Raw genomic sequence first — 23,382 nt, forward strand, 5'->3', positions numbered from 1 at the left:
AAAAAGCACAACAATAAAAATGTTTCCGATTCAAACAGCTCCAGATAAAGCTGATTAAAACAAGAAGAGATTCTCCTTTCGAGAAAATACTTAGAAATGTAAAAAATAGGCTACTGCTGAGGAGAGGAGGAAAAGTTGACACTTTTCAGGCAAAAACGCGTCTCACCGTGTGGCGAACATGATATTTTTGTCCAGGAAGGTGTTGTCCTGAGTCTATGAGCCTTCGTTCCCGTGTTAAGTTGGGAAGTCCGGAGTTGAGAAACAACTGTCCCTTGTTCTTTGTTCAGTGGTGCAAATAAACTCCATAAAAGCAGGCAATCAGCTTAAAGTGCCTCGCCTGTCCAACCACAGCCCTAACATAGACATGTCTCTTTCTGAAGCAGCATTACTCTCTTTCTACTGTTTATGGAACACTGCACAATCCTACCAAAGTTCATTGTGTTGCACACTGATAACGTACCTTGTGAAAACATCGCCATCTGACGGTTCAAGAGTTCAGGATTAAAGAGGGGTGTGTTCAAGCGCAGCATGGTGTTGTTGAAAACCATAACTTTGCGCCATGTTGTGCGCAGGGAGGGTTTCCAAATTTAAGTATCAAACTGAAGTTGCATCTAATATACTTTTCAATTTTTAAAAAACTTTTTAAACCTAATTTATAGAATATGTGGGTGTTGTATTCTACCAGAAATGTAAATTTTCGCTTCAAAAATCGTGGAGAAAATAAGTCAGATTTTAAAACCTGAGCACGAGGATTTGTATAAGACATGTTAGATAAATAAATTCATTAAATACAAGTGCCATTTCATTGTTTACTGTATTTCGTGCCTCTGATAGCATAAAACTAATTCATGTATACCTTTTAGGAATGTAATCAGGTCATTCCTGGATATTGGTGAATTGCATTGTGCAAACTCTTGTGTTAAAAAAAAAACACTTTTCTCTAGGTTTTTAGATCAAATGTTGTAAATGACTTGCTCAACCATCAAAAACTTGATTGGTAGATGTTGGGTGCTTACAAATTAAGATTATAGGCAAATATTTCATAAAAGTCTATGAGAAAATTCAGTCCTCTTAGGGACATTCATATAGGTATTACACTATGTCAGTAATGTACATATTCCCTAATACTTAGCTTTTCTTTGACCTTTTGTGTGCCTTATTCCATCATACTAGTTTTTTTATCCTTTAAGTAATAATAACACAAAACTACATTGAGTGGAATGTGCCTTTTTTCCCAGAAGGGTAAATAGAAGCACATATTTCCTCCCGTAATAAATGTGTATGCTGTTAACATTTTAAACTCTACATATTTACCAAAAAAAAAAAAAAAAAAAAATTTGAAAAAAATTGGCAAACAAAAATGATTTAGAAAAAGATGTCATTTTTAGGGTTGATAAAGCTAGAACCTCCTTGTTTTCACTTTTTGGTGGTTTTCTTAATACTCAATACTTGCTTTTTAAAATGTAATTAAGTACGATACTTCTAAATTTCAGTTGCACCTGAACGCCAACTGCGTCAAATTTACGCAACATAACTCTCTTGAACATCATGTCGAAGCTACTTCCGGTTAGCAACCAAACCGTAGTCTTGGTTTCCATGGGGCTCTTGACAACAACCACCACCTCTCTATCGTTGAACCAGGCCCTTGAAGGAAGTAAAAGGCGGACACACAAATCTTATGGACATTTATCTTCGGCTTTTTTTGACATGTATCTTTCCAGTGTTACTAGAAAGCCAAATGTATCGGTTTGAACCTGTTTCTTCACAGGTTGGTTTGTTTATAACGGTGACACGGGGCTAACGTTAGTTGGCTAAACGTTAGCTTGCTAATCAAACAAATAAGACTGATTTACAGACAGCAAACACATTTGATATTGTTCAAGATGAGCGAACAGCTGAAGTTTATCGTTGAACAACTCAACAAGGACCCATTCAAGAAGAACTTCAACCTCATCACATTTGACTCTCTCGAACCGATGCAGCTACTGCAGATTTTAAACGATGTCCTGGCTGAAATAGATCCAAAGGTTGGCCTCATCAGCTGTATGATTCAGTGCTTTCCATACAAAATGTTGTTCATTTTCAGCCTGTTTGGGGAACCCACGTTAATTTGAATACTCTCATTTTTCTCGTTTCTTTAGCAAGCCATGGATATCCGTGAGGAAATGCCCGAACAAACAATAAAGAGAATGTGTTCGTTGCTAGGGATGCTAAAATACAAACCTCCGGGCAACCCCTCTGATGTGTAAGTATATAAGGTCTTTCATAATGTTAATACCCTTTTTGGTAGTTTACTCCTCTGTGAGTTATCCCTGGAATATTCATTATATGGTTTTCTTTACTATTACAGGAGCAGTTTTAGACAAGGTTTGGTGACTGGAAGTAAGCCTGTGGTTCACCCTATCCTCTACTGGCTTCTACAGAGGGTTCCCGAACTGAAGAAAAGAGCATATTTGGCTCGGTTTTTAGTCAAACTTGATGTCCCGGCAGAGTTTTTGCAGGATGATGTTATCAACGACACCTATCACCAGGTTATCAATATATCACACTTGTCCATTGTTCAGTGTTTGTAATTAATCATGGCTTAAAGACATAACAGACTGTGTTCATGTGTGTTCCAGTATGAAGAGCTGGTGGAAGGGTTTAAGACGTATCACAAGGAGTGTGAACAGCTGAGGTCTTCAGGTTTCTCCACTGCAGAAATTAGAAGGGTAAGAATTACCCCTACTTGTTCTTGGAAGCATTATTTACGTCATGCTTGCCAAATATAGAACTGTCACAAATGGTATGAGGTAGAAAAAGTACATGACTATTGTACTCAAGTAAAAGGACAGTTACTCTGGTTAAAATGTGCTTAAGTAAAGATAAAAGTACTTTTCTTTGAATCTATGCAAGTAAAAGTAAAAATGTATTTAATTTGAAGTTTACTTAATTACTGAGTAGCTACTGAGGAGTTTTACAGTAAAATATGATCTTTCCTTATTGGCCAAAAGAGAATAGATCTCCAACCAGGTTGTTCAAGTAAAGTCATACCTCTATAATAAGGTCAAATACACAGCAAAGTTGACATTGTGAATTAAACTCATGTAGAGTTAAATTTAACACTTTGGAAGTGTCTTGACTGGTCCACACTTCATATAGTCACACTACACTAGCAGACTACACTAGCATAGGCAAATGTGTCTAATTTCAAAAATAACAACAATATACCAAAAAATGTCCAAAAAACCCAGCATAGATCACTGTACAACATGCAACATCCAAACACAACTTAATCCATATAAAACACATATAAACACTCTGCCTCAGGGCATGATAGGAAACTCACATTCCCGCAGATCTGAGATGGCAGTGGACAGAGCTTAGATCCGTTGATTCTTTGACTAACACTTCTGGTTCTAGACTGTCAAATAACGCCAACACTGAAGACCATCTCATTCAGAGTGGAGTCAAAATTACACTTTGGGAGTTAAAATCAACTCTGAAATCTCTTTGCTCTTTTGGGATGTGATGTGGAATCATTCTCTCATATGTGCCTCTGTGTTGTTAAAAGAGGTGGAAAAAGTACAAGTTTATTGTACTCAATTAAAAGTACAGTCACCCTGGTTAAAACTTACTTAATGTAATTGGAAGTAAAAGTACTGATTTCAAAATGTACTTAGAAAATATACAGTAAATTAAAAAATCTGAAACACAGGAATTGGAGTAAATGTAATTAGTTACTTTCCATTCCACTTTTTATTTTTTTATATAGAGTTATTAACTGTCTGAAATAAATTAAAGAAAATAAAAAATTTTCTCAAACAACAGGACATTGGATCGATGGAGGAGGAGAAAGACCAACTGATCAAACGTGTGGAGAGACTGAAGAAGAGGGTAAGACCTCCAAAGTCTTCTAATGCCTGGGAGGCTTTAGACCTCACTGAGGAATGAAATATGACCTAGGACATATATTATCAGCCTCTCTTTTAGACCTGACAGGGATCTGACAAGCTGCAAGGCTGTCTTAACAAGGCTGTGAAGTAAGGAGGTGCTGATTTAGCTAATGGCTCTAACTTGTTGGCTCCGCCAAAAGGTGAAAGCTGACTCTGCTAGAGATACTTTGTTATTTCTACTGAACATGTGAAGCCTGTTGTTGACTATCATAAAAAATAACCTGTGGATCCACTAGGTGGAGTCGGTGTCCAACCATCAAAGGATGCTGGAACAGGCCAGCCAGCTGCGAGTGGAGAAGGAGAGGGAAGAGTCACTGACTCATCAGAAACAAGAACAGAAGAACCAAGTAAAATTTCTTATTCATAACTCCATTTCCAGAGAGACAATGATATGAAATGTCTTTGGTGTTGTGGCATCTTTTCTTGCAGATGACAAGTTTATATTATTGTCTAGGCCTTTAAGTACCCACACGTTGAGGTCTTGAAGTCCTTGTTTCTGCTTGGTAAAAGAGCTGACACTATCAGACAATAATTAAAGTACTCAATCACAAGAAAATTAAGCTGCATTTTTTTCTAATCATATCAATTAATTCTTTGTAGATCATACTGTTCAAAGCAACTGGAGAAAAGGTTATAAAGCTGCTTTGAAAGAACGGTTTGTGTAAACAGAAGACCTTTAGTCTTGTTTAGTCATGGTAAATAAAGCTGAAACAACCCAACAAGTGGGTCGTTAGAAAGTTGCAAAATATGACTATAATTATTTTTTTAAGCTGAAAATGTCAAAATATTCACTTCTCCTAGTTTATTGAATTGACTGTCTTCCAACTTTCCCATTAAAAAAATTACTACCTTTGGAGGAATAAAGGATCAGTTGATATTTTTCACCCATTAAAGGTTGTTACATAGTACAGTAATGCTCTACAAACAATGTATTCTTAACTCTACTTCAGTGGTTCCCAACCGTTTTTCACTGGAGCTCAGCCTACTTGTATCTTAGAAAATACTGAGCACCCCCAAGACCCACATGAACAAAAAAGTGATAAATTGCTGTCAGCATCAATTTAATTTTTTTTTAATCAACATAACCCAAAGAAAAGGCCTACACATAACTGTCATTGTACAAGACATTTGTAAAAATTGTCTAAGTAGAGTTTTGCCATGGTTTTAGTTAATACATGCCAATCTAATTTTGACAACTTTAGAGCAGACAAACTCTATTCTCCAAGATGACAACACTCGCCCCCACAGAGCAGGGTTTATCAGAGACTACCTCCAGAATTTGGGAGTGGAGAGGATGGAATGGCCTGCCAGCCATCCTGACCTTAACCCCATGGAACACTTGTGGTATCAGCTTGGGTGTGCTGCTTGTGCCAGAGTGACCAACACAACCACGTTGGCTGACTTGTGACAAATGCTGGTTGAAGAATGGGATGCCATCCCACAGTGTGACCAGGCTGGTGACTAGCATGAGGAGGAGCCAGGCTGTTGTGGCTGTGGATGGTTCTTCCACACGCTACTGAGGCTCCTGTTTGTTAAATGAATAAATTGTTAAATTGTCAATATGTCTTGTTTCTTCAAACTTCAATAATCCAATCCACCAAACAATAATCAATGGCAGAATCAGCTATTTGGCATTGGCAGAGAAGATTTGGCACATTTTTCATGGGTGCAACCCACATACTCAACTCTGCTGCTCATCCCACAAATGCATGATCCTTACAAATGTGGCATTATTTAAAAGGGTAATAAACAGGCTTTCCAACTGTATAAGATTTATTGCCAAGAAGTATTGTGACAACAAAGAAATAATGTACCAAACACAAATTGCCTTTCTTTTTGTTTTAAGTTTAGATATGAATTGATGTGGCTCTGTGGGACCTGTCTCCCTGTTGGAAGACTGATTGTTTGATTCCACCTCTTGCAGTCAACATTTTGAAGTGTTCTTAGGCAAGACTCAGAACCCTAAACTGCTTTCAAAGGCATAGCCATCGGTGTGTGAATGCATGTTAAGGGTTAGTTTGCACTGATTAGTTTGACAGCCTTTGCTGTCAGGGTGTGAATGTTTGTTAGAGAGTGAATACAATATAAAGTGTAAAAGCATTTCAAGTGGTAGGAAAAGTGCATTTAAGTGCTGCCCATTTCTGATCACTGAATAATGAGTCATTGCTTTGGGTCCTTATTTTACAAAAACTTATTAATAGTCCTTGCTGAATGTTAATGCTCCTACATCACCTTTAACAGTAATCATATCTGTGTGTTCAGCTGTTCCAGGCAGAGCAGAGACTGCAGAGATCCCAGCAGCAGTTGAAGGATTTGCGTCAGGCTGCAGCAGATGCCAATCCAGAGAGTGAGTCTGTATGTGCTGCTGCTGCTGCTGCTGCGGCTGCAGGACACAGCTGGATGGGAAGTTCAAGGACACAGAGGAGCATTAGGGGTCTCTCAACTAATAGGCTTTCATCTTTTGAGACCCTCTAATTGTACTGATCTTTGAAGTGCTATAGCGGAGCTTATGTGATGTCTAAATGGACTCCTTTTGTTCTCCTCTGGCATTGTGTTCTTTAGCCAGTGGAGAGATTTACACATTTACAGCTTCTAAAACAATCTATGCAATTCAGACTTGGTAGGGCTGCACAATTGAAGTCACTTATCACAATTACTCTTTGCGCTAGTGCTATAAAGTACTCTGATGAAAATCTGGCACTGAGAAAGTAATGATCTTCAAACAATTACAGTCTGAAAGACACTTTTGGTAAGGTTAACACAATTTAAAGTGGAATCTTTTATGCCTGCAGTGATTTTGCGTTTATAAGTAATATTCAGCTTTTCTAAAGTAATCAGAGCTGTGGAGATCCTGATAGAGTCTAAAACGCATTAAGCCAAATTCCTTAATTAAATTCTCTGTCTCATTCAGGCTTAATGAAGAGACTTGAAGAGGAGATCAAAATCAACTCCTACATGGTCACAGAGAAACTCCCTAAAGACCTTCAGGGTATGAGGCATACAGTCCAGTTCCTGCAGAAAGTAGCATCAGAGCCGGCCATGGGCCAGGCTGACATCCAGGAGCTAGAAGACCAGGTCTGGACCAGTCTGTGGTTTTAAGTCTGTATACAGCCATGCTGTGTATATTTTAGATCTCTAAATATGTTGTCATTTTCACAGATTAAAGGAGTTGATTCGCAGATAAACCATCTGATTGAAAAGAGGATGATGAGAAACGACCCCATGGATGACAAACTGGCCCTGTACAGGCAGCAGGTCTGAACTTTACATGGTATCTTTGAATCGCTTTCATCTTTTTGTCCACTGAGTCTTGTGTGAACTGGGTGCTTTCGGTGCTGACTGTAAGGTTATGTAATGTCAAAGGTGCTCTATGGGGTTTTTGGTAACACCTTATTTGAAGGGGTATGCATAAGACTGGCAGGACACTGTAATAATCATGACACATCATTCACATGAAGAAAGCTTTATGAATATTGACAGTAAGTGTCATTTGGTCAGTTATATCCCCTTTAATACAAAGTTAACATTGTTTGATCCCTTTAAGCTTTTTGTATAGTAAGATATGGTTGTAGCCAGCTGTCTTAGCCTAGCATAAACAATAGGGGAAAGTGGGGTGAGATCCAGTTTTTAACTCTGTGGCTCTCCAGGAAAGGAAAAAAGCTGCAGGGCAACCAGACAGACTGCAAGGTACACTGAAAACTCCCACTGCTGATTTGAGATGTCCAGTGATGTAGTGCATAATTGGTGACATAATTGAATTCACAAACCAAAGTGGCAGGGAGGCAAAAAAGTTAATTTCTAACCACAGTATGCAGGTGGTCCAGGTTCAAGTCCGACCTGTGGCACTTCCTGCTCTCTCATCCCTGTTTCTGACTCCAGCCACTGTCCTTCTCATCAAATAAAGGTATAAAATGTCCAAACATAAGCTAAAATAAAAGTCAGATCCATTAAATAGGGGATGACTGTGTGGAAAAACCTGGAATGTGCATATATTGTTTATTTCTATAAGATAGACCATGCATTGAGACTACACTGTTGAAATATGAAGATTTTCAGTTAAATTGTTACTAAAGAGGTGATGAGCAAATACGGCTGGTCCATCTTTAGGTATGTAGTTTTGTGGTCTTGTTAATTCAAAAGAAGAGCTTCAAAATATTTTTCGTCATTAGCAAAATGATGACAGGCTTCATATTGCTGTTTGCCTAGAGCCTCTAAATAACTAAACCTGCCCCTGCATGTCTGTGTACTTGCAAAAAGTCTATTTTGTTTGAAAATACTCTGTTAGGATTTTTTGCTATCATGTATTTTTTATCAATTCATATGTAACTTCTTCCAATTAATCCACCTTGCAGTTTTTCCATTTATTGTTTTGATGGCACATCTCTCAACTGTATCTGTGCTCCAACAGCTGAACAGTCACTTAGCACAAACTCTTCTCTTGTTTTTGCATATGATGTGACCTTTGCAGGCCTCCATCATCATTCGAAGGAAGGAGTCAAAGGCAGAGGAGCTAAGGGACGCAAGAGAGGAGCTGGCTGCAGCAGAGAGGGATCTTAGGCAGAGGAACAGCCAGGCACAAGCCACAGATGAAGGAGAGATTGTCCGGGGTGATGAGGTACAGTATTTAAAGTGCTTGTCAAAGTCACAACATGGTGTTATTTTTGCTTGTAAGTCATGTATTAATGTTAGTGTTGTGGTCCTTTTCAAGTTTGACTAAAAATCCACTGGCAATACAGCAACTGCCTCAGATAGGCCTCAAAATACAGCTTCAGTTACCAGACAGATAACGTCACTCAAGCCCTTTCCACTCATTCAACCCTGGAATGTAGCCTACCCAGTAAACTTCCTGACTTGCCTGTGTATAGATGTGTTGTAGATATGATAATAGAACAAGGGTTCACACTCCAATTCAGTCTCAAACGTTAGTGAAAAGTATATAAAATTATTGCAACACTTCCTTCTGTTAACAGTACCAACAGTAAATCTAGCTTTATCTCAGTGCACACTAGCTGATTTACAGACCACAGAAAACATAAGAGGCTATTTCTGCCCTTATCCAAACACAGACAGGCTCACTGTCTAATGTTACTTATCCCTTTTCACTTACTCTCCTCCACATTCCCATACAGAGCCACAAATAGAACACAACAGAGAAAAACCAGATCAAGGAACTGCACACGACAAAGGGCACAAAGTTGACCTTTTCGCTGAATCTTTAGAGTAATCAGCTTCCTTATTGAAGTCTGATAGACATAAAACCATTGTCTTTATTTATATCCTGTGATGTGGATGTACTCTCCCATTGAGACACGTGGCATGGGCAGCTCTGAGCTCTTGCAGTTGAAGAATAGGCTGAACTAGAGCTGAACAATATTGGATGATTGTAGTGAGTTCCATGGGCTTAAATACTGAATTTTTTAGTACCGTTTTCAGTACTGTTAAAACTTCCCAAAATTTTCCCATGGTATACAGTATTACTGCCAGGTTTTTAAAAGCCATATACTAGAAGGAGAAGGTGGACCAAGCGCTTGCTGGTCTGCACATGCAAGCACAGCCAGAAAAGCGTGTGCCTCTAGAGGCATTTCATACAATCCTTTTACAAAATGCTTGAAGTCTAAAAAATACAATAAAGGTATTTATTACAGAGGCGCTAGAAGTGATTTATAGTTGCAACATTGTTTACACACTTCACAGATAAAATTAGTCACATCAGGATGGTGAATCAAATTAAATCTTGTCCTCTTTCTTCCTCTCTCCCTCTCTCTGTGTAACAACGCATATGCATTCTCTTTTTCCCCTTGTTTTAGAGGTAATGAAATAATAGCCCAAAACTATTATCAGATAGGATCTAGGAATGTTAAAAAATGTTCAGTGTGCTTTTCTACAGATAAAGATCAGCCGTAAATATTATTAATTCCATGTTGCACATCAATAGCAAACCTCGTTCAGTTGAAGGGAAGCTTGTATTTAGTTACAGACTGCTTCAGTGCCCATAACAACCAATAAGTACCTTTTAATTTCATCTACATAACATGTTCAAAAAGCATTTTATGGTTTAATTGTGCCTGATGTCGCTGCTGCAGCATGTAGGGTTATTAACATTAACCTTCAGATCGTTTCCAATCACTAAATTACCCCTAGAAAGAAGAACTTAAGTGTTTTAAACTCTCATTGCTGACATTGTAGCGAGTGGTACGCAATTGATAGTTTTACTTTAAGAGACCAGAGCGCTGCCATGGCATGCAAGAATATGTCCGTGAGTCCTTTTTATTCCTCGTTCTTTGTTTGACAAATAGCATGAGATTATTTACAGGTCTGTCATCATTATTATTACATCTTCATAATCAGACAGTGGTGGCACTGCTACGAACAGACACACATTTTTAAAGCATTTATTATAAACATGCGGTCATTTCACAGCATAGCCTTCATGATGGTAATTTAAACAATACTATGGCTTTTATTTTTAGTTTTTTTATTTTTAACCGTGGGGTATGGTAATACAGTATTATCGCTCATTCCCACAATAAATATTTGAATCTTACATTCATAACTAAATAATTTTGGACTTAATGTCTCTTGTCATCTTAAGGTAGCACGCTATGAGGTGAACAATGTGATGTGCAATAATATGATATTATGATAATGATATGAAGTTTGGTAAATAAACTAATATTTACTTAAGGAATCGATATTAGTGTAAGATACAGCTCCTGTCAACATGTAACAATTACTCTAAGGCAGGGGTTTTCAAAGTATAGGAAAGTAAGCCTCCCCCAAAAGAAAATAACTTATTCAGTGGACCCCCACCACCATAAAAAAGTTCTATTTTAACAACTTTATTTTCAGATATTTTTGTCCTACCTTTAAGCATTTTTAATGGCACAGAATCATTTTCTTGTTTATTTAATTAAATTCAGATTTTTATTTAATAATAGAGGGAGACTTTGTGTTTTTTTGTGCTTTTCTACAGAAGACGATTAGGGCCACTGAAATGAAAAAAAAATTGGGGGACAATTTTTTTTTTTACTTCTGAGAAAATTTCAGAATTCTGAGAAAAGTCAGAATTCTGACTTTTTTCTCACAAGTAAACAAAATGTTTAAAAAATCTTTTTTTAGTGGCCCTAATCCTCTTTCGTACTTTTCCAATCACATTTTTGATTAATTATATTTGAACAAATATCAGTGTTGTATTTAGGGCAATACAGGAACATACAGATGATCTGATTACACATTAGATATGTATTGTATTACACTGTGTTTACACTGTGTTGTATTTTGAATGGCAAAACTATGCTCACATGTATTTTAACTACTGACCATGTTCAACATCAATTATAACCAATTAATCACAATTAATTTATGGCTGACAGACATAGCTCTAAGACTCAATGAATGGATAAGAGATAGCAGTATGTAGAGACAAAGAGGGCCCTTGAGACTAGGCATGAATGAAGTTAATGGAAATGTTTTGTTAAACACAGCTTATCAGAGCGCTCTGTAGTTTTGGGCTATCAGCCATGGTGGAGATGATCACTTTATCAGAGGTATTTTCCATTCTGCTGCTGGTTGTGTGTCATCACATGCCACCCACCAACTGCAGAGTCTCTCTTAGAGGTATGACTACATCTGCACATCATTGGTGGGCTTGTTACATGAACACACTGTATCAAGCAGCCTCATCACACTAGTTAAATTTAGTCCAAACACAGCTAAAAGACCATCTCTGATTTTTAGAAACATGCTGGCTTTTTCTTTGGTTATACTGGTGATCCTTATTGTAACTGACTTTAAGCTGTAATTTCTATAAAAAGGATGCCTTGTGTGGGGTACTGTGGGAATGTACTGTATGTCTACAAAGTATGAGACGAGAGGTGGTTCGACAATGCTGTTGGCCAGTTGAACTGCAGTTGTTTAGGGAACGTACTGTCGGGAACACTATGCAGTTCTTATTCTGCTGTGCTAATTCCTCTCTCAGCCATGTCTGCCCTTGATGTCCTAAAATATACAAAGAATAAATGTACACACACATAGCCACCCACACTCAGCTCACACACGCATGAAGCTTCACCGATTCCCAATAGACATGAAGCACATTCTGTGATTTCTGGGGCTGTTCTCCTGTGTCCATGTTCATTTATAGCTGCTCTTCATAGTGAAGGAGTTTCATTGTGTCCCAGCAGACAGTCAGGGTGGGGAGTGACTGAACATCCACTAGAAGCAGCGCTTCTGCCAGATGAAGCTGTTTGCTCTACATAGCTGGCTGTGAATCTGAAAAGGATCGAGTGGCTGTTCCAGATCATGGCATGGCCCGCTGTCGCTGCTGTTCTCTAATCCCTTCCCTCCCCTGGCACAACCCATTGTCTTCTCGTGTGGCCTTTCATAGTATCTCAGCTGTGCTGGACACTAGTTGTCAAGTTCAAACTCTTTATTTCTGTCTCTTCTATAATGAAAAGGAGGACTAATAAAACAGCATAAAGTATTTAAATACATGCAACACTGCTTGGTTAGGTGTTTTTAAGGCAACAATAGTGTTTTATTATCAACATTAGTTGAAAGGACTTTATGTATGTGAAAGGTCAGCTGTTCTTGTATAACGTAAAGATAAATAGCACCTAATTACTACCTGTTCCCCTCAGTTTCACAAAGTCTTATGGCTTCTTTCAGTGTTCTGTTCTGGTTTTACCTCCTAAAAATTACAGCTTCTCTTTTAGTATATAGTTTTTGTGTGTAGTTTTTGATGTCCATGCAGAGAGATTCAAAAATAGTCTTGTCACTACCCACCAAGTACCAGATGAAAACAAATGAGGTGACCAGCTTGGGAACTTAGTTTTAGTGTAAGAGCCAAAAACAAAAAAAAAGTTCAGGAGTTGGTGGAGACTAAACCTGTGCCTGAGAGTGGGCTAGACTGACATTTCTGGTGAAAAGGAAAACAACTCCAAATTAATGCTGGTATTCCTGTGCAACCTCTGAATGTGTGGAAACAGCATCAACATTTCACTCATTTTGCTGAGGGAATTTTACCATACTGACCTTATGCAAGTTTGAAGTCCTTTTAGAAATAAAACTGACAAAAAATATTTATCTATTGTTTGGGTGTGGGTTATAATGTCCTCCTTTTCAAACCAATATCATGTATTCTTTTAATTTGAAGGTACTGTTTTTCTTTGTTCCCTGAAGTTGAAACGTTTGGTGATGAAATTGCGCAGCAAGGGAACAGTGTACAAGAAGAAACGTCAGGAAATGGCTGAGCTGAAAGCAGAATACGGGGTCCTGCAGCGTACAGAGGAGATTCTCAAGCAGAGACACGAGATCGTCCAACAGAAACTGGTAACTTGCTTTCTTAACACTCTTTAAACCTTCAAGAATAAATGATGAAACACACAAAACAAAACTGAAAAGAAATTTGTTTCTGCAGTATAAGTCACAGAATAAGTGATCATTTCTTGGTCAATAATCACCACTTAAAGGTTCTTCTTTGGCCCTTTGCACCAAAACCCCTCTCCCTGAACCTGTGATGCCATTCCAAACTATCAGTTTTTACTTGATCTCCCCATTCACGCCATCTGTGTTAACAGAGAAGTGGTAGAAGCTTCCTGGAAATGGCTTCACGCCTATGTGCGGTTCCAGCACCTGACCTGTTGATAAACTGTGTGACGCAGGTTGAGCTGCTATTTCTGATGTCTGCATCCCACATGAGGATTTGTTTAAGCAATGACGGTTTTCTCTCTGATCACATGTTCAGCTGGCAATCTATTTGTTCTTTTCTTTGAGCTGGATCAACTTAACAGCACTTCATGCATGTTTAAATTAGGCAGAGAAAGTCAAATGACTAATGTTATGAGAGGATTTCTCTTACTGAAACAGGAATGAGCTGTGCCAGTGTGACCTGTTTTATAACTGCAGAAAAGAAAGATCAGTCTCAGAGAAATTTTCATGTCACAGTTAGCTTATTCTCACTGCTTTTTAGTAGTGTGTTTATGTGAATTTTCTGCTGTGCCATACTCTCTTGTGTTTCTGCAACACTGTAACATGTGAATTAACACCAGTATTTTGCCATTGTGGAATAGATATAAATGTCTTAAAGCATAATCGAGAATGAAAAAGAAAAACACTATGTAAAGGGAAAGGAGTATGCAGTTCACAACCTTATGGATAAGCAGGGTCTGTCTTGTGGTTTGTTAAATGTAAGGTTGCTGATGTTAATATTTGGAGATATTTGTTAAAACTGCTGTGTCTTTTAAGCATATTGCCATTTGATTCCATTGCTCGATTTGCACACAAACAAATCAGTAACCACATGTCTCCTGTTTGTTTTTCAAGCAAACTCTGGAAGCTGAAAAGGGAATATCTGGTTACAGCAATACTCAGGAGGAACTAGAGAGGGTGTCAGCCATAAAGAGTGAACTGGATGAGAGGAAAGGCCGCACACTGGATGACATGTCTGAAATGGTAACTTCATTGAAAGAGCAACGTCAAATCCACCCTAAACGTCCTCATTACTGTAGGCCAGCCTTTCTCACTCGTCAGTCTGCTGCTGCCCCATTTTAAACCTAAAAATCTTCTGGGGCACACCATAACCGTCCATCAACAATAACATGACACTGAAAGTATTTACCTTTTGATTTTTATTGCATAAACATAGAATTTTAATGTGAATGTTTGGCTTTTAGAGACATCAATATAACTTGGAAAGTATTTCTTGGTTCACAAAGTACATTCAATGAGCCTCTGACCTTTATTCTGTCTTGATCAAGTATTTGCAAAGTCATTTAAACTTTCCTCTCTAATATTCCTCTCAAACATACTTTGTCGTCCACTCTGGTAGTATTAATGTCTCCACTGACATCCACTGATGCTTACCTAAAATTAGGAAGCAAGGGCGCCAGGTTTTTGCTCAGTGGGAGAGTAGGCACCCATGTCCAGATGCTGAAGTCCTCACCACACTTATCGTGGGATAATTTCCCCATCTTGGCACTGTTTAGTGCATGTCCCTCTGTGTTTAATCAACCAAGACCTGCAAATAAGACTTGGTTAACTCTATGGTTAGCCTTAGCAGCTCTTCGTTTTCCCTGACAAAAAGCATTATTCTGCTTTTTAATAGTTAAACTGTTTAGAATCAGCTTAGCACACCTGCAGCAATGTGTTGTGATAAACATCGATTCACCATGTGTTAATAGATTAGAGGAATCAAATGTGCCAGAAATCATCAAACAAGGGTGTTTATGACCAAACTTTTTTTTTGCCCTTTATCATTTGATATTTCATTAATAGTTCATGAAAAAAGAAAATTCTGCCTTAGTCCTTTCATTTTTGACAAGTTACCTTACAAAAAGTAGTATTGATTTTTCTCATTTCAGGTCTTAAAAAGTCTTTAATTTAATTTTTTCTAAAGTGCGTAGGAACCCTAGGTAATACTTATGTTGGTAAAGGGTAGTGCTTGTGCAATAGTTTAGTTACAAAACTACACTATTGACAGAATCAAAAATACTGGAAGCACTTTTAGTATTTTTGATTCTGTTGATAGTGTAGCTTTGTAACTAAACTGCTGTACCAGCACTTACCTTTACCAACATTAGTATTACCTAGGGTTCCTACACACTTAAAAAAATCAAATTAAAGACTTTTTAAGACCTGAAATGAGAAAAATTAATACTACTTTTTGTAAGGTAAACAGTCAAAAATGAAAGGACTATATAAATCTGTCCAATTTTTCTAACCAAAAAAACATTTTGAATGTTTCATTATGTGTCAACATTTCAATTTAAGTTTGAAAACTCACCAAAGCTAAAGAATGTTTTCTTGTCTCTGGTACAGTGTCATAAATAAATCCAGAATCATCTCCTCTTCACGTAGTATAATTCTGTAAACAGTGTTTTAGTTCCTCACACTTAAAACCACACTAACAGAACATATTAACACCATTATCCTCTTAGTGGCCTTTTTACACAAGACTGAAATATCTGAAAGAAAACAGTTTAAATAGTAAATAAATAATGGTTAAATTCCATTTAAGAAGTTCACTTTCATGATCCTGGAATTCTACTTACAGGCTTACTGTCATGCCGCCATGACAGACATTCTCACTTTCCAAGTGAGAATGTCTGCTGTAAAAGAGGCCAATGAGCACATGATGTTGAGAGACATTTTGTAATTCACAACATAACCAACTCCCACCAACTCCAAGTTTGGTAACAGTCGTATCCCCAAGGGGAAACACATGAGGTAGAACACAGAGTATTTAATTTACAAAATTTTAATTTTTTAAAGTTGTACTTCCTCTGCTTGTAAGAACTCATCTTCTTTGCTCATGTAAAACTCCATATAAAAGGTGGTTGATAATATCCCACGATACCAGCTATTGCCATGTTACATCAGTCTGCCATCTCTCTAAGTCAGAGCCTAGAGGGCAGCAACCAGAGCTGGTTTGGCCAAATCCAAACTGTAGTGAGTTTTCTCACCAGTTTGGTAGTTTATACATTTGGCAAATCTTAGTTCACTCCTACTGTAAGGGTCAAACATCATTTGATCCAAACCAAGGAAGGACCTTTTAAAATGTAGATATGCCAAGCAGCTTACATTTATACTGATTAGGGCCGTCAGAGTTAACACAGTAAATATGATAGAATTAATATACAAAATTCACATTTTAAGTTTCTCTTACTGCATCAATTGCATGCCTTTTTGTCATTTTAAGCACACCATAGTTAAGCTGCCATAGCAGGGCTTCAGCTGGATGCGACTCACCTTAGCTTTTTCCTGCTCTTACAGTAATGGAAAATAAGGACTACTCTGCTCCTTTGAATGCCTTATTTCACTTTAAAACACTCACAGACAGTTCAGTAGACAAGTAAACTGCACTTGTGATTTCAAAAGTTTCCTGTTAAATGTTCACCTTAGTTACTTTTATTTACAGTTCTTTTTACTGTGGTTAAGCTGATATGCTATCATAGGATCTACCGAAAGTCCCTTATTTTCTTTTAAATAAAGACAGGTTTTATCCAGACAGGAAGTAAAGTACCCTCAGCTAAAAACACTACTGATAACATATTTAATGCAAAACAAAGAACATTTGACTGTAATATCTCTGAGTTCAATTGTTTACCTTAACTGGGTGACAAACACTGAGAAATCAACTAAACTGGAACTCCTGAAAAGTGCAAATGCTGTCACAGTAACTGGGAAACACTGAACTTACGTGAATAATTTTATACATCTACTCCTGCATATATCTTAACGTAGAACAGTTTTAAACACTGTATTTCATGGAATAAGCATGATTACTCCAAATGTCAAGATCATTATTACACCTCTTTGTATTTATTGTATTCTCTTACGAAGACACTGGTAAGAATTGCCTCACATTGTCAGCATAGACTTACAATGTGTTTTGTAATGCAAAATAATTTAATTTTGAACATGAAATTAGATATTTAAATGCAGCAGTTAACAGTAACTTAAAAAAAACGTGTAACAGTCCTAATAATTTATGCCAAGCAAACAGCTTTCTGTGGCGATAGACTGTTCACACTCAGAACAGTCTATCGCCACATTTCTGAGGAATGTTGATCATACTTTTAGGTTCCACTAGTCTGTTTGAAAATGCTTTCAGTCTCCATTATCTAAGAATGCCATTAGTTGAATTATTAGCTGTTTTCTCTGCATTATTTCTGTTTTTCTAACAATTAACATTGTACTGTTGGTAGAAATTCTGCTGTTTTTTCAACTTTGAACATTGTGTTTGCTGTTTGTTTTCACAGGTGAAAAAATTAAACTCTATGATAGTGGAGAAGAAATCAGCGCTGGCACCAATTATCAAAGAACTGAGGTCACTGAGACAGCAGTGTCAGGTGAGCTTTGTCTATCTTATAATACCTCCATTCCAGGAACCCCCAAATCATATAAGGTCATAATAATGAAAAGATTTGTCATTTGACTGAATTATAATGAAAACCTTTGTACACACAAAGAATCCAAACTGTAAGTTGGTATTGATTTTCAATAGCTGAGTGTAACATAGTACTGTAAGGGGGATGCATTACAAACTATTACTAATAGTACATAAACTTACCACATAAAGTAAGTACATTTATGTTTGGTGGATGCTTTCTTTGTTGTAAAAATGCTTATTTGCAATAGATCTTGTTTAAGATTATAAAGCCTGTTTATTTCCCTTTTTAATGGTGCCACATTTGTAAGGAACATGTATTTGTGGGATGAGCAGCAGAGCTGAGTATGTGGGTTGCACCCATGAAAAATGTGCAAAAATCTTCTCTGCCAATGCCAAACAGCTTATTTTGCTGTTACTATTGACTCTTGTTTTGAGCTTCTGGTACCTCTGAGTGCTGACAATCAGGTGCCTGATTGGAACCGGTTATGTTCAGTGAGGAGTCCAGATTCTGCCCACAGCAGTTGGATCGTAGGGTCAAAGTGTGGAGAAGACACAGAGAACGTTGTGCTGATGGTGCTCCAATAGTGCAACATCTTTTGGTGGACAGTGTGATGGTGTTGGGCAGAATCTCCCTTACTAGAAAAATCTCCACACTCTAGGACCATACTCTGTACTTGAAATGACAGTGTTCAAGCAGGGTTTATCAGAGACCTCCTCCAGAATCTGGGAGTGGAGAGGATGGAATGGCCAGCAGTCCTGGCCAGAGTGACCAACACAACCACATTGGCTGACATGTGACAAATGCTGGTTGAAAATGGGATGCCATCTCACAGCAGTGTGTGACCAGGCTAATGACCAGCATGAGGAGGAGGTGCCAGGCTGTTGTGGCTGTGGATGGTTCTTACACAGGCTACTAAGGCTGCTGTTTGTTAAATGAATAAATTGTTGATTTGCCAATATGTCTTGTTTCTTCAGACTGCAATAATCCAATCCACCAAATAACACCATCAAGAGTCGCTGGCAGAATAAGCTGTTTGGCATTGGCAGAGAAGATCTGGCAAATTTTTCATGGGCGCAACCCACATACTCAGCTCTGCTGCTCATCCAACAAATGCATGTTCCTTACAAATGTGGCACCATTCAAAAGGGAAATGAAAAGGCTATCCAAGGGTATACAATTTATTGCCAAGAAGCATTGTTAAAATTAAGAAATATTCTACCAAACACAAATGTCCTTACTTTTTGTGCTAAGTTTGGAATAATGTATAATGGCATGCCAATATAAAACCAAGTTTTAATATATTAGAAACAGCACAAAGTCTGTAAAGTCCAAGCACGAACAGACCATTTTTCATTCTTGAAAAATATGATCAGCTCTGAATCTATCTTTAATTTCAAAATGGTTGACTCTTTGGTTGTCCTCAAGCCAGTATGTTAACTTACATTGTGTTTGCATGTAATCATGCACAGGGTCCATTAAGAACAATTTACATTGTCCATAAATAAAAAGCACAAAGGGAAAGCCCCCCATATCATTGAGCTAAAGCAGAGGATTAAATTTTCCTACAGGTGTTCCCAGAAACACTCTTCCATTTTACTGGTTAATGTCTGCTAATGAAGAGCTGCAACAGGAAGACATAAATAGACTGTGTAAGAGCCCAGTGTAAGTTTAACTGCTCAAATGCCAGCTGTGATGCTATGTTGATATGAAACAGCTCTGAGGGGATGACAAGAGTTTTAAGAATGCTGGATTCAGTGGGTTTGTCTGAATTCTTCTACAGCCTACAGTGTGTTAAATTGTGTGTCCACCAGTTCCTGTGTAAGAATGTTTGGATTCCTATCTTTACCAGGAACTAAGCCCAGAATACGAGGAGAAAAAAGTTCAATATGAGAGCTGTACTGCTGGTTTGGAGAGCAACAGATCAAAGTTGGAGCAGGTATCTTTATGATCAACACTACAAATTTAACAATTAGAATATATTTAGATGTTTTTATGTGTATTGTTTCTTAATTGTACAACCCCTCAGTACAGTACCATGCAGTATGCTTTTTTTACAGGAAGTGAAATCATTAAGAGAGGAGACAGCGAAGGATGAAAACAGATATCATTATATTAACTCCATGTCAGAGGCAAGTTTATGAAAATGCCATTGTAAAGTTGCTGGCCATGAAGGGAATCTGCAGTAAAAAAATAAGATTTTGCAGCATTTTACACATGACTTGTCCCTCTACACCTATTGTGACAATAAACTTGATATCTGTGTCCTTTACAGATCGTTGAGATGCAATTGCAGCGGGCAGCTGAAGAGATGAAGGCTTATGTGTCCTCTGATCCACAAGAGAAGAAAAAAGCTATCAGGTGAGCATGCTGTGCCAGGCTAGCAAGCTGTTTGCAAGACAAATACTCTTTTTCCCTCAAGAAGCTCATATTACAACACAGCCAGTCCAGCTCCTTCCTGTCACATTATTTTTTCATACAGCACAGAAAGGTGTCAAAAACTCTTTTCCACACCTTGTGACATCAGGATATTTTTGCTGATACACCACACATTTATTGAAGAAGCCTGAGCAAGTGATCTTAAATAGCTTCAGTTTTAATTATATCATTTTGCTTTCTTTGTAGGGAAGTTTACTTAAAGAACATTTCAGACCAGGAGTTACTTGGAAAGGTAAGAAAGTGTGTCCATGCTGTTATTCTGCAAGGAGATCTGGTCTGAGCTCAAAAGGGGTATATGAGCAAACATACCAGAAGCTGTGTCTTACTAGCCTTTTTTTTCTTATGTGACCTCTAGAAGTTACGTGAGACACAGAAGATGGTCAGGGAGAGCCATGCTGCTGAGATGGAGCAGGTGAAGATGTGGCGTGACTTGGAGCAGCTGATGGAGTGTAAGAGGCAGTGCTTCATAAGAGCTCAGAGCCAGGCATCTATTGGTCAGGTCATCCAAGAGGGAGGAGAGGATAGGCTGGTGCTGTGAGGTCACGTCTAGGCACAGTCAACTACAAGTCACCAACTGAACTTACACCATAGAGTTCAATTTTGGTTCTTCATGTGACATGACTGAATGTAAAGTCACTTGTAAGTGGACACTCTTGTTCTTTCAAAGAAAAAGTGTAATGTCTGCTAAGGTTTGTTTCCTGATTCATATTTCCCTGCATTTTGTCTCTAGCTCAGTGCTGTTAAGTTTCACTATTAAACAGTTACTCTTGTATGAGTCACACCGTAGTATCTTCTTCATATGCCAACGTAATTGGCAGAGCCAAAGAGCACACCAAAAAAATATGTTAATATTCTTTAGCTGAATGTTAGTACAAAATGTATAGCTCAACTTTTCTCTGTATAAAAAAGAATAGGGTTTACAAATGGCCTGGCGGTTAGCCTGGTCCCATGTGCACAGGTTACCCCAGGTTCTGGTCCGGCCTGTGGCCACATGTCCAGCCCAACTCTCTCATCCATCCATCTCTCAAAAAGGAGGCAGCCAAGAAATATATCTTTAAAAAAAAAAAAAGGACTGATAGATGGATTTCACAATACCAGAATTATAAATCTTAATATGATTCTAGGAAAAAATCGGATGACATTGAAACCCCTTTGATGGAAGAGCAACAAACATAGAAGTTCTGGACAACCTATTCTTTTTTTTTTTTTCTTCTTAATTATCAGAAATTGCAGAATTACTTGTCTAAATGATACGAAGTTGTCAAAATGTTCTAGTCTCTTAAACACCAAGTGTTTCAAACTGATAAAATTTCTGATCGTAATGATCAGAGGTTTTAAAAAGTAGAGACTTAAAGATCATCAGTCTTGTTTTTAAAAGAAAAGAAAGAGAAATGTCTACATTCCGTAAATAATGTGGCAGCTGGTAGAGACCCTCAGTCCCTCAACTGGTGCCACCTATTTTTCTAAATGTTTCAAGCTTATTTGTATAATTTAGAGAGTGTAGAAGTTTGCCTGCAATTTTTGATAATTTAAATCAATAAAGCACCCACCATTGGCTGTTCATGATGTTTGTTTCTGTTGCAGTATCATCTTAAAGGTACCCATCTAATTTGGTCTGTTTGTTATATAAAAGCTGCTTAAATAGATAAATAAATAAATAAGGGAAGTGGTAATTCCCCAATTAGAATAAAAATTTCAAATGGACTAACTTGTGGTCAATAAGAATATTATTGTTTTAAGTTCTTACTGTAAACTATCTTTTTACAGAGCTTTAGGCCTGGCCTTTTTTTTAAGCATCATAAACTGCATCAATATAAATGATACTGTCTCATCCATTAGTTCGTTTGAGAGTACATAGGCATATCTTAAAAAACTTGATATCTTTCCAAGCCCCAGTAAAAGATTGTTTTAAAAATCCACAACTTCAAGAACTCAGTGCCAGAAGTGTTGCAAGACACAAGTTTTCGCTTTCTGTTGCCCCTGGAGACTCTATTTTGACACATCTTTGAGAATACACATTCATTCACAGTGTTCAAAGATAACAGCATACAAAGTGGTGCACTTAGGCCGTGGCCACTGTCACCTATTATTGGCAACAACTGCCATGACCTTGGTAATGTGTCCAGGCAATTTGGGAATTCACAGGAACCCCCCCTTGGCTTTGAACTGTGCGTATAAAATAATGTCCATAATAAGACTGTTTATATTTTATATCATAGAATATTTTACTATTATAGATCCTTATTTCAATAAGACATTTTGGTTATATTTCTTTCTATTAAACATATATAAAAATCACTTGTCTCATGTTTTATTACATTGTCTTCCATGGACATCCCCTTTAAGTTGTCCATTCATAAACTTCCAATTACTAATTAGTAAACTGATTTACCCATTCATTTTTAATTTATGAGTTTTTTTAAATGTGGAAAGTGCATTTTTTTTTGCAATGGAAATCTGATGATGAAGCAGATTATTTGAAAGGAGTTTAACAAGGGTTTCATTAATCACAATGTTATTTAATAAATTAGATTACTGGTACATTTCTCTGCCCCTGTGTAGCAGGGCAGAACTAATTTAAGATCCTCTGCTTGACTTATTTTAGTGACTTCTGTGGCACACACTTCGGAGACAATGTTTAAGTGCCTCATGTTGTTCCCAACAAATGTCTGTGAATGTTTCAGAATCCCACCCTCCCTCTGACCGAAACTTAATCTACTGTTGACTGACAATCTTGTTGGCTCTTGTGCCAAACAGATCAAGTGTGCATTATAAAAGGCTGCTTGATGTCCAAATGGGCATTGCCATGATATTATTGTTACAGCAACTTATGCTTCTTGGAGCTTTGCTAAGATGTGTTAACAGATGATGCACGCTGGTCCTCTTAAACATTTGACAACGATACCCCCTTAAAAGCACCATGAGGAATGCCGGGTTGACCTTACACCTCTTTTGAAAAGCTGACATGCTTTAGAATCATTATTCAGATGTAGTTTAGTAACTAGGCCTATTGTGGCTTTATTGATTGCGTCTCACAACTAAAAACTATAACGTTTTAATGATTCTGTTTCAGAGTGCTTCCTGGATTTGTCTATAGCCCCTTAAATGCTGAGACATTG

The 23,382-nt window shown here is 37.7% G+C and overlaps 2 protein-coding genes across 3 annotated transcripts in view; one reads left to right on the forward strand and one right to left on the reverse strand.

Moving 5' to 3' along the window:
* Window positions 1-477, reverse strand: part of si:dkey-91m11.5 (PH_BCR_vertebrate and RhoGAP_Bcr domain-containing protein) — a 67,613-nt gene extending 67,136 nt beyond the window's left edge. Inside the window, exon 1 of one of the 2 annotated variants that reach the window (XM_041787100.1) lies at window positions 461-477. The gene's annotated coding sequence lies outside the window, so the exon portion shown is untranslated. Of the gene's footprint in view, window positions 1-166; window positions 421-460 lie in introns of those variants that run through there. The other variant, XM_041787099.1, reaches the window with a different exon arrangement.
* A 1,127-nt stretch (window positions 478-1,604) lies between these two features.
* On the forward strand, window positions 1,605-22,508 carry ift81 (intraflagellar transport 81 homolog). Its single transcript, XM_041786477.1, has 18 exons — window positions 1,605-2,027; window positions 2,142-2,245; window positions 2,351-2,531; window positions 2,622-2,711; window positions 3,811-3,876; window positions 4,172-4,282; window positions 6,198-6,282; window positions 6,847-7,010; window positions 7,095-7,190; window positions 8,404-8,550; window positions 13,116-13,265; window positions 14,259-14,387; window positions 17,696-17,785; window positions 19,677-19,763; window positions 19,885-19,956; window positions 20,100-20,185; window positions 20,450-20,495; window positions 20,619-22,508. Exons 1-18 carry the CDS (start codon window positions 1,884-1,886, stop codon window positions 20,799-20,801), a joined length of 2,031 nt encoding a protein of 676 aa, XP_041642411.1. The 5' UTR covers window positions 1,605-1,883; the 3' UTR covers window positions 20,802-22,508.
* Window positions 22,509-23,382: the final 874 nt, after the last annotated feature.

The sequence above is a fragment of the Cheilinus undulatus genome, linkage group 5, assembly GCF_018320785.1.
Source record: "Cheilinus undulatus linkage group 5, ASM1832078v1, whole genome shotgun sequence".
In the NCBI taxonomy this organism is placed as follows: Eukaryota; Metazoa; Chordata; class Actinopteri; order Labriformes; family Labridae; genus Cheilinus; species Cheilinus undulatus.